This window comes from Plectropomus leopardus, chromosome 10 (assembly GCF_008729295.1).
Source record: "Plectropomus leopardus isolate mb chromosome 10, YSFRI_Pleo_2.0, whole genome shotgun sequence".
Classification (NCBI taxonomy): domain Eukaryota; kingdom Metazoa; phylum Chordata; class Actinopteri; order Perciformes; family Serranidae; genus Plectropomus; species Plectropomus leopardus.
In genome coordinates this window covers 30447822-30465143 of record NC_056472.1, presented here as the reverse complement: position 1 = coordinate 30465143, position 17322 = coordinate 30447822, and the positions used below count along the sequence as shown (strand labels likewise).

The 17322-nt window shown below is 37.8% G+C and overlaps 1 protein-coding gene across 1 annotated transcript in view; it reads left to right on the top strand.

Annotated features, from left to right (window-relative positions):
* The window catches only part of LOC121948713 (nebulin-like), an 86779-nt gene extending 69865 nt beyond the window's left edge, over positions 1-16914 (top strand). The window contains 21 exon segments of the mRNA XM_042494125.1: positions 1496-1606; positions 3127-3148; positions 3151-3239; positions 3359-3463; positions 4113-4217; positions 4593-4697; positions 5157-5249; positions 7082-7174; positions 7528-7620; positions 7871-7963; positions 8986-9078; positions 9458-9550; positions 10903-10995; positions 11446-11482; positions 11485-11552; positions 11812-11862; positions 11864-11999; positions 12984-13076; positions 14114-14254; positions 14433-14536; positions 16095-16914. Of these exon segments, the coding sequence (XP_042350059.1) occupies positions 1496-1606; positions 3127-3148; positions 3151-3239; positions 3359-3463; positions 4113-4217; positions 4593-4697; positions 5157-5249; positions 7082-7174; positions 7528-7620; positions 7871-7963; positions 8986-9078; positions 9458-9550; positions 10903-10995; positions 11446-11482; positions 11485-11552; positions 11812-11862; positions 11864-11999; positions 12984-13076; positions 14114-14254; positions 14433-14536; positions 16095-16268 (1992 nt within the window). The 3' untranslated portion in view covers positions 16269-16914.
* The last annotated feature ends 408 nt before the right edge of the window (positions 16915-17322 follow it).

The following is a 17322-nucleotide window of genomic DNA, read 5'->3' as shown; positions in this document are numbered from 1 at the left end:
CTCCTTTTTACCTCACCCGGTCTTTATAATCATACTAAGACTTTATCCCAACCACAGTCCCTCTTCCTTTTCACCACTTTTGTTTAATCCCATGAGTGCTTCCTTCCTTCCTTGACCTCTTGTAGGTCCACCCGTGCAGTTAAGTTTTGTTTGCATGATTTACCACACAGTCTTTAACTCTTAATAAAACAAGAGACTGTCCTCCCACAAAAAACGACCCCACAGGTCATTTCTACAAACACCTTACTGTGACCCATATTTACATTTCCCATTAGGCAGCGGCCTATTCTTGCCATATGAAGGGAGCAAAAGAGGAAATATCTTAATAATCTTCATAAATGCACACAACTTTTATGATTTTTGAAGCGTTAATGCAATTGCCAGAGTTAAAAAGCAAACATTAGGCTATAAACGTACCACACTAAGCTTGCATGATTTAATATCCCCAACAGAACGAGCCATGTTCGTCTCAGCTCGGCGTAATGACACTCTGTCGTCTCATTTAGCCACTTATTAACTGCAGATTTTTTTTAAGACAAGTAAAAACTTCAAAATTTAGTGGTAGGGTATTTATGGATGTTTTGTTTTTTTAATTCACGTTTTTATTGGAATCAAATTGGTACACATCACACAGCACAGCATACTTACATTTTTTGTTTGTTTTTGTTATAGACAACAAAATTTGAGAGAGATAAAATAAAGTAAAAAAAAAAAGTCTATGTTGCAAAAACATTCGTGCAAGTGACCACAACACTAATAGTATGTTTTTAAGAAACAATCAAACAAAAGGAAAGAAAGGAAGAAAAGAAACAAAATTCATGGACGTATTTCATGCCGTAAAGTAATTCTCTTGAGGTTGTGTAAACCACAAACCTTATTTCAGCATCTATCCAAAAGCCCATTGAAAAAACCCTCTCATTTTGTGAACAGGGAGCCAGAAGTGCTAAAATGCGAACTCATTTTTGGGTCATTCCCGCAGCACCATTAGAGGACAGAAACAAATGACCTATGTGGTCGTATGGCTTGGAGGACGTCCCTCTCCCCTCTCTCTGTCCACAGCGTGACTTAAAGTAAAGTAGTTAGTGTTGTTTGTTTGTGTTTATATTTGCCTTTTGTCTCCCAATTTCAATATCAGGAGACGACAAACTGCTTTATGTTGAAAAGTGTGCGTGCATGCAAACGTATCAATTAAAAAGGTGAAATGCTGAGGTGAATTGTTTTGTTGTTTTTGTTTCCACTCTGATAAAATGTGGTTCACGTGTCTTTTATCAGGATTCTTGCCAAAGTCACCAACGTCGCCGCTCTCTCTCTGTGAAAATGTGATTGTAACTGAACTCGTAATGCGGTAATAGACTTCAACTCTGAATCTGCTTCAGTTCCTTTGTTTTTTTGGGAGGCTTGGTGACTTTGAGCTCAAAGGTCTGTCTGTATGCCTTGGCCTGGCCTGCCTGTGTGCCCTTCTCGCAGCTCTCTCTGTTCTTCTTCCGCCCTGTAGAAAGAGTACAGGAAGGATCTAGAGGAGGGAGTGAAGGGTAAAGGGCTAACTGCACTGGAGGAAACTCCGGAGCTTTTGAGAGCAAGGAATGCCACTCAAATCCTGTGTGAGGTACGGCTGACTGAGAGCTGATGGAGACAGCATCACGCTCTCAACCGAGTGCCTTCCCACAATCCCGCTCTTGGTGCATCATCTGCTGAATCCTTTTCCCTTTAACTCATCACACTAAAAGGGGCGACCGCTGGGTTTGACTCTGACTTTTTTTGTCCTTGCTTTATGACATCACTAATTTTTCAGCACTCTTTGATTTCTTAAAAAAAACTTTTCTCACAAAACTTGACCCTCACCTTCACCCCGTTTGACATTCCCACGATTTTCTCTCAAACTCGTAACATATGTCTGATAAATATTCCAAAAATTAACCTCAAAGCATCATTTATTTTATTTTGTATTGTACGATATTGTAATTTTTTCAGGATTTTATCTTTGACTTTAGTTCATAGTTTATTTATTTATTTCAAAACAAAAGTAGCCAAATATGCTTAATGCTGCGGTCGGCAGGGATGAGTGAGTACATCTGTATTTGTATGTTTCTTTTCAGCTGACTAAATTATTTGTATAGGTTGATCAGAAATTGCTATAATCATTATGTATTGTAAAAATTATTTACACAACAACCTCAGAATTTAGCTTTAGATCAGTTTTGATCACTGGAATAAAAGACTGAACATAGCTACCCAATATATACCCAACCCTATATAATATAATATAATATAATATAACATAATATATATATACATAATATATAATATAATATAATTTGACTCTTTAACTTTTATAGTGTATCATCTATGCCAGATACTTCGAGGATATTTTTTTGAGTGCACAATAGACAAAGCACTTTTTTAAAATACTTTTCTTTTTCTTTACAAATAAACTGAAATAATTGTAAAGTGGAAATAGACTTTTGTTGCTTTAATTTATCATCATGAGATAAATGTTAATTACACAATTTAATGGCTACAGAATAATGACACCGTGGGATTTCGATTAGTTCTCTATAAACCAAAGCCAAATTTAGAAAAGGACAGTGCTTGTTTTCCCTTGTGGCTTTATGTCGTTATCTCCTTATAGAGAGCCAGTGTTAGTTCTTTGCTGTTATTTTCCACAGTGTCAGAAATGGTGGATGGTGAAACAACAGAAGAAACTGCAAAAACCCAAAATGCAGTGTGTTGGTAGCTGTTCTAAGGAAAACAGAAAGCGTCATCATCAATAAAACCACCTGGAAACTAGGGAGGGAAAAAGTTCAAATGTTTTCTGTTTCCGCTTTAAAAGAAAACATTGGTTTGTTGAAATCGTCTAATAATGATTTAAACACACTGTCCTTAACTACTGCTGTTTTATTTTTTCAGTTTTGAAGCTTCACACACAATCTGGTGTCTAATAATTGACCTTTTAAAAAAAATCCTAATTTCTTCTAACCTTCTCTATACACCATCCCCAGTGGTTTTGCAGCCCCGCTCAATGAGAATGAGTAGAGATCCTTTTATTTGCAGTAGTCTGTCAGTCACGTCTGCTTTTAGCAAGTTCAGTGCTTTTATGTAACTTTTAATCACCTGTAATATTTACAGAGAGAGTACAAGAAGGCGCTGGAGCAGAGATTAAGGGCAAAGGAATGTTGGCTTTGGCTACAGACACCCCCGACTTCATGAGGGCGAGGAACGCTACTGACATCCTCAGTCAGGTCTGAATCATCATATTGTGTTTTCATTTAGAGGAAAGTACATAAGTGCTGGCATATTTATGTCTGTGCTTGTCTTTGCAGTAAAGTGGTAATCTGCGCTGATTGTTTTTGTTCCTCAGACTAAGTACAAGCAGACCGCTGAGATGGACAGAGCGAGCTACACCACTGTCATCGACACCCCAGACATCATCCATGCTCAGCAGATGAAGAACATCGTCAGCCAGGTAATAATAATACTATTAATAATAATAATAATAATAGCTTTAAAAACAGAGTTTACAAAGAGCTTTGACAAACAAAGCAAAGCATAAATGGGACACACAGATGGTGATAACAACAACAGAAAGCCAAACTGTTCTATTAAAGACAAGTGAAAAGAAGTTAAGATAAAATTAGAACCAGAGGACAAATAATGCAAGATGCAGGACACATAATGTCAATATAAAATAATACAAAGGAATAGCCAAAAATAACAACAGAAACAATAAAAGCAATTAAACCACAAATAGAAGGAAATAAAATAGATAAAACATAGATAAAAAAAATATGAATGAAATAAAAATTTTTTTTTTTTTTTTTTTTTTTTAAAATAAAAAGAAAAAAATGAATGAATGATCATTGGAGAGAAGGCAAATAACTCCAATACTTTGCAACTTACACCAAAACAACCTATATTGATAAATAGCATGTAAAAGTAAAAATATGTCTTCTTGATTTTGGGGTGAACTGTCCCTTTAAAAAATACACCTCTCCATATTATGCATCTTTGCACATTTCAAAGCATTTAACTGCAGACACTTTCGAGCAATGCTATATATAAAAAAAATCTATTTTCAATTAAAAATCCTGCTGTTTGTGTTTTTTGTCCAACAGAAAAAGTACAAAGAGGAGGCTGAGAAGACCATGTCTCACTATGTGCCCGTCCTGGACACTCCGGAGATGCAGAGAGTCCGTGAGAACCAGAAGAACTTCAGCACTGTAAGTAACTAACGTATACGATGAGTTTTGATGATTATTGCTGCGGCAGCGCGTCTCTGCAGGACGGACAGTATGAAGTCAGATGTTTTCTGGGTGTCTGCTGGCTCTGTGAACGTCTACATGTCTGTTAGTGGATGGACTTTAGTTTTGTATTGTTTTCTCTTACTGAATTTAATTTATTGTAAACCGTGTTTGTTTAAAGTGTTCGGTGTCAAAGTTTGTTCTCAAAGCAGTCAAGTTTGTCATAATCAGGGAAAATAGCTTTCGAGCTAATCCTGAGCAGAAACTTTTTTTCTCTTCTGGTTTTCTGTTTTCTTTTTTTCTCTTTATCATTGTGAAACATTTTAACTGCACTTTTGTTTTTCTCCCTTGTAGAATCTATACCAGATTGACCTTAAAAACATAAAGGGCAAAGTGTCTACTGTAAAGGACACTCCTGAAATGCTTCGTGTTAAAGAGAATACAAAGAATTTCAGCTTGGTATCTACGCCATATTATTATTATTTTCTTAATGTTTTCTAACAACTTTTTCCTTTCTTCTTTTTTTTGTTTTAAATTTTTCTCTTTAACAATCCTTGATGTGCAGCCCTAATTTCTTTGGACCAAACATATTTTTTTAATTGTGTAGAATTTGCAGCATTTTAATTCACGCAACTAATCCCTGACTTTGTTTTCTTTAGTGCAACATTTTGTTAGTGCAGAGCTTGTGTGTTGTTAAATTTCAGTGCCGTGTTGTTATGTTTGTGTTCCTGTAAATGTTGATTTATGTGTTTGTTCGTTTCATTCGGTGTGTTTTTGTTGCTGTGTGACAGATTTTGTTCTCAAAGCAGCTAAAAGAAGTAGAGTATGGACGTTAAATTAAGCATCTCGGCTTTATTATCCGAGAGTGTGAATCAGGCTGACCTCTGGTTGCTGCTTTCATTCCTCGTTCATGTAAAGATTCAGTACAAAGAGGATTTGGGCGGAGGAACAGCTTTGCCCGAGACCCCTGAGATGGAGCGAGTCAAACGCAACCAGCGAAACATTAGCACGGTACTCCACAGAGTGACCCTGCCCTCCGTCATCTCCTCCTCCACTTCCCTCCATATTCCCTCCTTATCTGAGAATATAACCAGACCTGACCTGACATGTAATCTCTTCAAAAAAGCCATTTTAAATCCAACTTATTACCAATGTTTTCATGCTTATTGTTTAACTTTTAGTTAAGTTTCTTTTGCTCACTAATTACAGGATTTTATGGAGCGCCCAAAGATCCCAGAAGGTTTTGTTAACTTGTGGAAACATATAGATGTAAATATTTTTTAGTGCAGCTTAATTGCTGTAATACACTATATGGCCAAAACTATGTGGACACACTTTTTCAAGTACAGTTCTTTTTTATGTATGATTAATTTATGAAGTTTTCGACACAAGAAGCATACAAACAATACAAAAACCTTTGTGTGAATATATATAATTAACTAAGAAAAGGTCTCTAGATGTAGGCAAATGAACAAATTATACAAAGAAAAGAGAAAAATATATCAGCAACAAGTGACCATAAAATAAATGAGTAAATACAAAAAAGAAAAATAAATAAATAAACAAAAAAGAAGGGGAGACAGAAGAAAAAAAGGGAAAAGAAAAAAATAGATAAGTAAAAATAAATAAATAAAAAATAACCACGCAAACATAGAACTACATCAAATATACAAAACAAAACAATTTAGAGACAGTTCAAGTACAGTTCTTTGTGTACTTTTGTTTTGGGGATTTTTTTTATTAGTGAGTGCAATAAGAAAACAATAACAAAAACAGGGTGTTGACAGATGATGCACACGTGGGGGAGGATGGAAACAGAGAAAGATTGGACAAGACAGGACATATATATATATTTACACTAAAAAAGAGAAAAGAAAAAAAATAATAAACTAAACAAAAATTTTAAAAGTAAACTGAATAAATAACTAAAGAGGTTATTAAAAAGATGTTTTTGCAAAGTCCCTCACAGGATCTGCACATTGCCAGTTTACACAGCAACAGCAGGGCGTTTTAAAAAGGTTACACTCTGAATCCCAGTTTCAAAAGCTTGCATTTTCAGGCCCCCAAAACGCTGTTGTCGTGTGAACGAAAGGCCAAACCGCAACAAAAGTTTAATGTTTCATGCAAGAACCATTGCTGTGTAAACGGCCCCTGAATCACCATTTTGTTATCTCTTTTGATGACTAATAGCAACCTAAAAGACCTCGATTTAAACGAAATCTTGGACATTTTTACTCTAATGCTACAGCATCCCGTGGTATTTATGCACAAAGCTGGGTCTATAAAGAAATGGTTTTCTCAGTTGTGTGTGACCTTAACCCCATTCAAACAAAATTTAGGACTAACTAGAACACCAACTGTGAGCCAAACTATCACCCAACATCAGTGACGACCTCAACAAACCTTTAATGGCTGCACGGGAGCTAATGCATGCACCCAAAAGAGTGGAGGCTGTTTTAGTGCCATATTAATGCCCAAAACATGATGTATATGTGTAATGGTTTGATCTATACATACTTTCATGTATATTGTTTTACACAAGTTAACTTCTTCCTCATTTATTGGGACTTTGAGGGCTCTGTAGGGTTTGTCTTCCCCGTGATAATTTATTCATTTCCCCTAAATGCTGAAGTAATAAACTAAATTAATCCATTTAGAAAGCAGAACTTGCATATTTCACAGCCGTACTTATTGCCAACATGCCAAACTAGCACTGAAACATGTTGTGTGCTGCAGTGTGCTGTTGTTATGCGTGAATGGACATGTCTGTGTCAGGACATTCTGTGTTTTTGTTTGTCCCTGTCTTACTTTTTTGTCTTTGTAATTTATTATGCAATGATCAGATTCAGTACAAGGAGTCTGTGGGTCAAGGCACATCCATACCAGACCTCCCTGAGGTGAAGCGGGTCCGAGAAACCCAGAAGAATATCAGCTTGGTAGAGGAAAAGGACTGCAGTGATCCTCATCTTGTCCCCTTATAATCATTTCCCAAAACGCCCTCTGACCTCTCCTACTAGCCTAAAAATCTAGAAAACTGTGTTTTTAGTCCTAGTTTTCCCTCCATCCTAACTAAGTTTCATAAATCACTCCTTTTTACCAACTTTGGTTGATTTCCGTAAAAAAATATAATTTTCCCATATCTTTTTCCCCAAAATAAATCTGCATTTCCCTGGATTGTTTAAACTTAATTTCTTATTTCTGGCATTTCCTTCCCTCCTAAATTTAACACTAATCTGCCTTTGAGTGTGTTACCACCATATTTGACCTTTTTGTGCTGTTTCATTTAAAGATTCAATACAAAGGAGAAGTGGGACAAGGCACGGCAGTATCAGAGACCCCTGAGATGGAGAGAATTAAACGCAATCAGCAAAACATTAGCACGGTACTCCACAGAGTGACCCTGCAGCTCCCTGTGCTGTTCTTTATCTGCCTTTGTCCGCCGCCCTCTACCTTTCTATTCATGTCCTTCAAACACACCATCGTAACAACTCCTGAGCCTCCGCTGCTCGTTCTGACGTCAGAACTGTTATGCTTGTAACATATAAACCCTCCATGTTTGTGTCTACAGAGTGTGTTTTTGTTTGTCCCTGTCTTACTTTTTTGTCTTTGTAATTTATTTATGCAATGATCAGATTCAGTACAAGGAGTCTGTGGGTCAAGGCACATCCATACCAGACCTCCCTGAGGTGAAGCGGGTCCGAGAAACCCAGAAGAATATCAGCTTGGTAGAGGAAAAGGACTGCAGTGATCCTTATTTCATTTCCCAAAACGCCCTCTGACCTCTCCTACTAGTCTAAAAGTCTAAAAAGCTCCTCCTCCATCCTAACTAAGTTTCATAAATCATTCCTTTTTACCAGCTGTGGTAATGATGATTTACATTTTCACAAAAAAAATAATTTCCCGCCATTTTTTTCCCCGAATAAAGGCCTTTTCACACCGGGGACGACGCAAAAATACAAAATAATTATTGACATGTTTAAACTTTTCTCACTTAGGGTGACATAAATATTCAAGCCCCGTTTATTTCACCCAAAACAAAAGTTGTGCACCATCATACAGTCATTTTTGCATCATGGAAGCCATAAATAGTTGTGCTCTTGATTATTTTTTAAGGCCATTATCTCAAGTTAATTATATCATTACTTTAATAAAACAAGCTTAGTTTTCCTGAGATAACAGGTTCATTATTTTGTTATCTTTAGAGAACAAGCTTTTTTGCCAGAATATAAAGAGTTAATTGTGTTATTATCTTGCGAAAACTAGCTTTATCGTGTCAATATAAAGAGTTAATTGTTGTATTATTTTTGTATAAGTGGTTCTCTATATTTTAATGCCCAACAGTTTACCCCTCTTTTGCTATTTTTTCTGTAATAAATATCCATAATGACGTAACGCCATCAATGGCAAAGAAAATGTATTGATGGCATAAAGACATGACATTATTGGTTGGCTTGTTTTTAACAGCATCCAAAATTTGCAGAATTCGAAACAGGTGCGGAAAAAATCCAAACTGCAAGAAAGTTTTGGATTCAGTGTGGATAGAAAGGCTCAAATGTTTTAATTGCTGCAAATTATTTGCACAAATTATTTGGTTTTGGTGTGAAAAGACCTTAAATCTATATTTCCCTGATTTTTTTTAAATTTTAATTTTTTATTTCTGGCATTTCCTTCCCTCCCAAATTAAAAACTAATCTCCCTTTGAGTGTGTTACCACCATATTTGACTTTTTTTATGTCGTCTCTTGAAGATTCAATACAAAGGAGAAGTGGGACAAGGCACGTCAGTTTCAGAGACTCCAGAGATGGAAAGAGTTAAACGCAATCAGCTCAACATTAGCACGGTACTCCACAGAGTGACCCCGTACCCACCCGCCATCTCTACCTCACTCTTCATCTCCCCCCAACACGCCGTCATAACAGCTCCTGAGCCTTCACCGCTCCTTTAAATATCAGCTGTTGTGCTTTTCATATTAAACCCACCATGCAGATATAACACCAGTGAGGCTCGCTGGGTTCGCTGAACCCCACCGTGTCTCTATCACAACCTGCTTCTCCATTTCTCAGGGGAAAAAAAGTATTTAATTCCATGTTTCATGTCTGCTGTGATTTTTTAAATTTTTTTTTTGTGCTGTGTTGTGTCTCCGTCTTTCTGCAATTGTCTCAGATTGACCTCTTTATTTTTTCCTCCACTTTATCTGCCTGAAACTGTCTGACGGGCAGATAAAATACAAGGACTCTATGGGTCGAGGTACGGCGATACCGGACCTCCCGGAGGTGAAGCGGGTCAAACAAACCCAGAAGCACATCAGCTCGGTAGCAGAACAAAACCGAACCTCGTGTGCTCCCTAACCGTTGAGAGTGGACAGTAGTTCCCATCAATAATACCCATCATACGCCCTTTTGCTACTCCCTCCCTGCTGCTGCTGCTGCCATCTCACACACCTGTCGCTCATCTTCATCTTCATCCGAGGCAAAGAATGCAGTTTCCTGAGCTCCAGCCCATCACCACCATCTCTTTTTTTCTTTTACTCCATCTTTAATCTTCCACCATCACCCCCTCAAGCTGAGTGAAACCCTCCTCTTTGGCCTGTGATGCCGCCCCACTGTACACAGTGTTTTCTAACCCACAGCTCAGCTTATTTTTTTTGTTTTTTGGTCACATAAAGCTGCTAAATTAATTTCCACTTCACAGCTAACGACAAACTAAATCTCCTGCTGAAGCGTTAGGAGTGTGCTTTGTTTTCTACGTGTTTGTTTCCTCCACAGAGATTCTGGCTGTTTCGACAGACGCCGCCAGGATGAGTCACTCTATAGGACCAATTTCTCAGACACTGCTTAAATATATTCCAAAAGCAACAGGAAATTCCTTCTCTCAGATCATTTAAAGTCCTCCTCGACTCCAAAAAAACCCTTGACCACTCTTATTGTGTAAAGTTTGTCATTAGAGAGGTTTTTTCACATTCCTGTACTGATGGGGTCGACATCTGTGCACTTTAAGAAGAAATGGCTCAAATAATAGCGAGAAATTCAGAAAAAAGTTACCTGAAAAAAAGCAAAAAAGAAAAGTTTAAAAAAAAAGTTACAAAAAAGTTACCTTAAGAAAATGCACAAAGTAAAAATGTTTTTTCTCTGTTTTAATTTTAGATATTATTATTATTATTATATAATTATTATATATTATTGATTATATATTATTATTGATTCTTATATATTATTATATATAAGAATCTTTATAATTAAGATTATATAGATCTATTATAAGATTATAAGATACTTATTATTATTATTATTATTATTATTATTATTATTATTATTTATTATTATTGGCACTTTTTTCAGGTCATTTCCTTTTTTTTTTTACTTGTCTTTTTTGTACTAACTTTACAAAGTTTCTTGTAGATTTTTACTAATTTCTCACTTATTTTTGAGTCATTTCTTGTTAAGTTACTCATTGATGTTTTTCCACGTTTTTTTAAGAAATCAAGCCAATATGTTGAAGTTTCAAAGTGTTAAAACGTGTGCGGAGGGGGACTTTAATCTTGGAAACATCCTTCACATAGTTTTGTCTGTATCTTCTGTCGCGGTTAATGCGAGTCTATGAAAGCAGTCCTATGGGTGTGTGCTCTGTGAGTGGTTCAGTGTCTCACTGTGCTTCTGTCCTGTAGGTGTTGTATAAAGACAGTTCAGCCAAGGGGACTCCTGTGGTGTTTACCCCAGAGATGGAGCGAGTCAAAAGGAACCAAGAAAACATTAGCTCGGTACCTTCAGAACCAAGAACATATTCTACTGAGGAAAATGTTCTCGTTAACCCTTTTCTAACTGAGTTCTCCCTGGCTCTGTAGTTAATTTAATTAATTTTCCCCACTACGCTCTTTTTTTTAAATGTGCTGTGGTGTGTCTGTGCACATCATCACTGCTAACCTCTCCTGTCGTTGAAACTACTCCACTTCATCTTTTTCCCCTGCTGTCCTCGCACTGAGGACATGGATGTCTTCTTGTTTATGTTTAATACTTCCACCTCTTAATTTAAAAAAAAAAAAATCTCCCTGCTAATTCATCCGTCTGAAATCCCAGTAATGTAACCCCAGCAGCTGTGTGTGTCCTCCCTGCCACACCCTTTGTGCTGTGGATGCTAACGGCTACTGAATGATGGCTTCAAGACTGAGACATTTCAGCCGCTCACTGTGCGTCCTCTGTTTCTGCACCAGGTGCTGTACTCCGACAGTTTCCGTAAGCAGGTCCAGGGCAGGCCGCCTTCGTCCTGGACACACCTGAGATGAGACGCGTCAGGGAGACCCAGCGCATCATCTCTGGAGTAAGATATTATGGTTGCTTAACTGTTTTTACGCACCTCAAAGGGTAATTTAGTCCTTTTTTTTGTTTTAAACCTGGTTCCTGATTTCCCATGTCTTTGTGTCTAATGGAAAGAGGGCAAGGTAGCTTTATTTGTGTAGCACATTTCATACAACAGGGCAATTCAAAGTGCTTTACAGAGTAATAAAATAAAAAAACATAAGAAAAGATACAGATTTACAATAAAAGAGATCACTGTGGTTGTGATCTGTGGTTTCCAGGTGAGATACCATGAAGACTTTGAGAAGAACAAAGGCAGCTTCACTCCCACCCACGTCTGACCTGGTGACCGAGCGCGTCAAGAAGAACACTCAGGACTTCAGCGACATCAGCTACCGCGGCATCCAGAGGCGCGTGGTGGAGATGGAGAGGAGACGTGCCATCGAGCACGACCAGGAGACCATCACCGGTACAGCCACAAGCATGCACACATTAGTTTTCCTTTAAAATAACTTTTTCCCTCATGCAAACACATATACAAATAGACAGACAGCTGTAACATACATATATATTCACAATACACAGTATACCCACCACTTATCCCTCCCTACCTCCTTTGACATGGAGAGCAAATAAAAAAATAATTTTTAAAAAGGGGGGGGGGGGGGGGGGGGGGGGGGTCCAGTATATAGATATATAGATATTAATTACAGTTGCAGTGTCTACACAGAGAGAAATCACACAGTGAGATGGCACGGCGTATCAAAGAGTCCCTTTACATGATCAATAATGCACACATTAGTTTAATACCCGGGGGATGCTGCTGTCCTGGCACATAAAGAAATGCATGTAAAAGTTAAAATATACTTTAAAAAATTAAGCTACAAGAAATTAAAACTAGGTGACTTTTTCTCTCTAAAAGCAAATTTAATGCAATCGATCAATCAATACACAAAACTAAGCATCATTTTTTCTAAACGATAAATTTCACTAGACTTAAGGGCACCTGTGTTTTTGGAGGTATTTCCACATTCTTTGAAGACTTTTCTAATCATCCGCTAAAAATATTACACTTTCTGCAATAAAATTTTATTTTAAAAGCAACTTCCCAAACATAAATGAAAGAAATTGCTTGATTTTTAAAATGTGAATTAATTTTTTTTTTTGTTGTTGTTGTTGTATTCGTTTACATCATGTTAATTTGTGCATTTTCTCATATAAAAAAAAAGCAAGGAGAAAGTATTTTTGCAACTATTTTCATTGTGCAGTGGACAGAATATGTTTTTAATCTTCTCTACTCAGGAAACAGAAACTTAGCTCATTTTATTTTTAATACACAACCTGTTATTACACAAGAGGAGCAAACTGGGACACATTTTATACACAGACTGAGATTTTTAGTTTTGTGGTAATATCTGCTGCACTGATGATTTTTTCGACTGTGTGCTCTCAGATCTGCGTGTGTGGCGCACAAACCCCGGCTCTGTGTTTGACTACGACCCTGCTGAGGACAACATCCAGTCCAGGAGTCTGCACATGATGTCAGGTGAGAAAAAAATGAAAAACAACCTGAAAGCATCACTTCACAGGTCAAATTTATTGTATTAATAAATATTATTACAATAAAATTAATTATTTAACCTTTTGAAATGGGTAGAAGGTAATGAGCAACAAAAGAAGAGATTAAGTTGGCAAGAAATCTGTGAAAAGTACAAAAAAATTACCTGAAAATGCCAAAAAACCCCAAACCCAAACAAACAAAAAATGAGAAGGTAAAACAAAAATATGCATAGCAAAAAATGACTTAAAGAAATACTTAAAAATTATAAGAATTATGTAAAATGATTTAAAATATATAATTATGATAAATATTTAGATAGTTCACCGGACATTTTTCCCTGGCTTTTAAAAAAATAGTCTTCTACTAATTATCTCTTTTTTTTCATCTTAGTTTAAAATGCCGATGATACGGTCTTCTTTCGTGTTCACGGTTTGGAGACCGGAGAACACGGAGAATCGATGTGTTAACGATGTGTGTAGCAGGTCCATATTGACAAAAGTTTAAACATAAATACATATCGTATGTGTGATCTAAGCAGCTAATTAACATTATCTCCAGCCAATAACGTTGTTTTAAACATCCAAAGAACGTCTATAAAATGAACTGCATGGTAACCAGACTGGTCTTTTGATTGAGACAGACCATCATGTAATGTAATAATAATTAGGCTAGTAAAAGGGACTGGGTGTTTTACTGGGATTAGGCTTATATTTGAGTTTTATGGTTGCACCTTTACTTTTTAAGAGACCTTGTCATGGTCCAAAATATTGAAAAAACTGAACTCCTTGTTTAACATTTATAAACAACGTATGAACACGCTGGATCTTATTAAGCGCCTGTTTCAAGGTCAGACAGCTGGACATCAGAGCAGGTGCGATAAAACTAAAGATTTCGCTGCTTGTTTTATTGTCATCTCTGTTAAAAAGTAAAAGCTCCAACAGTTTGGCCTCTTTAACCTGCACAATAGCTGCTCAATACACGTGATGTACAACTCTGTCCTTTTTCTGGTGTCGCTCCGACAGTACAAGCTCAGCGTCGCAGCAAGGAGCACTCCCGCTCCACCAGCGCCCTGAGCGGCATGGCTGACGAGAAGTCTGAGGTGTCCCAGGACGCCGACCACCACATGTCCCTCTACAGCAACGGCTTCATGGCCTCCTCTATCGGTACACCGTCCACAGATTCATTGTTTTCATTGTACGATGTTTTATATTGTCATGCCGGTATAGTTTCCAGACGCCACAGATGAGGTATGTGGGGTTTAAAATCTGCCCTCTGCAGTGTAACAGTTACAGCAGCGTTCAGAAAGTGTCTCATCTGTTGTTTCCGGTATTTTCTGAACAGGTTACCAGCAGGCCAAGACTGTGGAGGTGCAGCAGAGGTCATCATCTGTCGCCACCCAGCAGACCACCGTCTCCTCCGTCCCCTCACACCCCTCCACCACCGGGGTTAGTAACACGCTACTTTACACACACTCTGCGTTAAGGGCCGTCCACACCAAGAGCTATAATTATGAAAGATAAAGAAAAAGGAGAGGAATGAGCGGCTGCTCTGAGACCTCAAAACCTGAAAAAACGAGGGAGGAATTACGTTAAAAAGTCTTTATTATAGTGGCTAAATCATTAAAAAAGCCAACATTTCGACCACTACCGGTCTTCGTCAGGGCGTCACAAACATGACTATAAAACTATAAAAGCTACTAGAAACTAGCTATAAAAGGTAACTACTATAAAAGTACCAACTGACTATAGAAGATAGTTTTAAGATCTTCTTAGCTCAAGTGGATGGCGGAGTCCACGCTACAATTATAACGACAACAAAAGTGGTGAACGGTATCATTTGGATCACTCCTAGAGCGAGTTCATGAACGACAGAAATGTCGCATGTTTTTATGTTAAAAAATATATAAAAAGCTGTTTTACTATAAAGCTATTTTACTGTTTTTTTGTTGTTGTTTTTATTCCTGTAAATTTAGTCATCAATGATTAATGAGTCTCGTGACTGTTCGAGATTCTGGCCAGTAGAGGGTGATGTTGATTACTGTCAGGAGCAGAAGATAAATAAAAAAAGTTCCTCACGTTGATTAAAAAACATCAGCTTATTATTCCAAGACCAAACAAAAATACACCGTCTTGCCAAAACGTATGCCACATGCATGAACACAGCCGAAATTATCGAAAAATGAGCAATGAAAAGTGTGTAAAATGTGCCGAACAGTCCATAAGGGTTCAAACACCAAAGTCACACAAAACAAACTACCGATAGTGACAGTAGGCGGGTTTTCATTACGGATTTATGCAAAAATTAAGCGATATTTTCGAAATGTTGATAAAACACAGTTGTGAGATGAGTGATGTTTTTCGACTTCTCCTCTGGCAGTAACACTCCAAAAAGCACGGTGATGGATGTTGAAATTATGGCAGCTTTATTTCTATTTCAGCCACCGCACTAGCCGTCATTATTTCCAGTCAAGGGCGACGCAGGCGTTTTACGTGAGCGATCATGGAAAGACAAGCCCCTTATATGTGGGAGCGGCCACGAATGAGGGATTTCTGGGAGCTGATAGTCCACGATTTCACAGAGATATTGTGGATGTCAAAACTTTCGGATGATCTGCTCAACTCTCTCAGAGTTATGTGATGCAGTAACAGCTCTTGTAGCTCCTGCAGCATCATGAGGGAGCCAGTTCCTGCTGACGAGCACACAGATATAGCATCATGTGACCTAGAAAAGCTAAAATAGTGTTTCCATTGCAGTTTTGCAAAATATTGCTTTTTCGAATCACCTGAAATACCACCTCATGTGAGCATAAAAACGTTTTTTGTGATAAAATACAGTTTTTTTTTTCAAAATTGACGTCTTTCCATTAGGCGTATTTTATATCCGCAGTTTCAGTTTGTGCAGTTTGAGGGTTAATGGAAACCTCTGACCGATCAGTAACTCCCGTGTTCAGCGAGGTTAAATTACTGTTTTTGTGACTCTGACCGTCTTCTTTATTCTCTGCAGAAAACTGTTCGCGCCATGTATGACTACTCTGCAGCCGACAACGATGAGGTGTCCTTCAAGGACGGCGACGTCATCGTTAACGTGCAGTCCATTGACGAGGGGTGGATGTACGGTACCGTGCAGCGCACCGGCAAGACCGGCATGCTGCCCGCCAACTACGTTGAAGCAATTTAAAAGACAAAGCCCGCCCATCGTCCCTCCAGAGTGGGCGCGACACATCCACAGGGCAAACTTTTGGTCTTCCTGTGAACACACCCGCGGCTTAGTGCAATGATTAGTGTCTTGAAGCTCTAACTGTATTTTGATTGTGTTGTAATTCGCGTCTGTTTTCATTCATGTCTCGCTGCCTCTGTTGCCTGTGGATGTGACATCAGCATCTAGACATATAAATATTTCTGATTATACATACAAAGACTACTATGAATGACAGGCTATGATAGATTGTTTTAACTGTTCTAAGACGCCCTCTTAGGAAAACGAGACTCACCGACACCCCTCCCCTTGTATATTTCAAAAATATTTAATATATATAAAACCGTTTTTGTCCGAGTACCCAAACAGTGGGCTCAAATAGTTCCAATAAATGGAAAGTCTACGGAGAGAAAAAGAAATGACTAAAATGATGAAACTTTTAAGGAGTCAGTTACCGTCTGTCTCCTCCATGATTTAACCGCTCCTGAAGAGTCGTACGAGACGAGCCTCAGTCTTCCCTCCTTTACACTGAAGGCTAGTCACTAGTAGAGTGTGTGTTTTGTTTTCTCCGATTATTTAGGTCCTCTACCTTTAATCCGTAGCCAATAAAGCACACCAAGCTCCTGCAGCACTCTGTCTCCTCACTTTCATTCTGACCTTTGACCTCGTGCCTCCTCTTTCATTCACTTTTTATTCACACTTTCTCTCAGTCGCTCCTGAATGAGTCTCATCGTAAAACATTTAAATGTGGAGTTACTGCGTCACGTTTGTATTCCTTACTTCATGTCCATGTCTGTCCAGACTCCCGTGGTGGGTGAAGTATTTGCAACTTGAGTAAAAGTACAGATTTCTTTCACCAGAAAGTGACTTTGGTAGATGTTAAAGTCACCTGTTAGAATATTTATGATATTTAACTTAAGTTGTAAAAGTAAAAGTACAAGTAAATTCTGGTAATAAAAAAGCAAGTGGTAAGAATTTTGTTTTTATTTAATTTAACCAGAAAAAAAGCTTTCAAGATTAAAAATCTGATGATTCT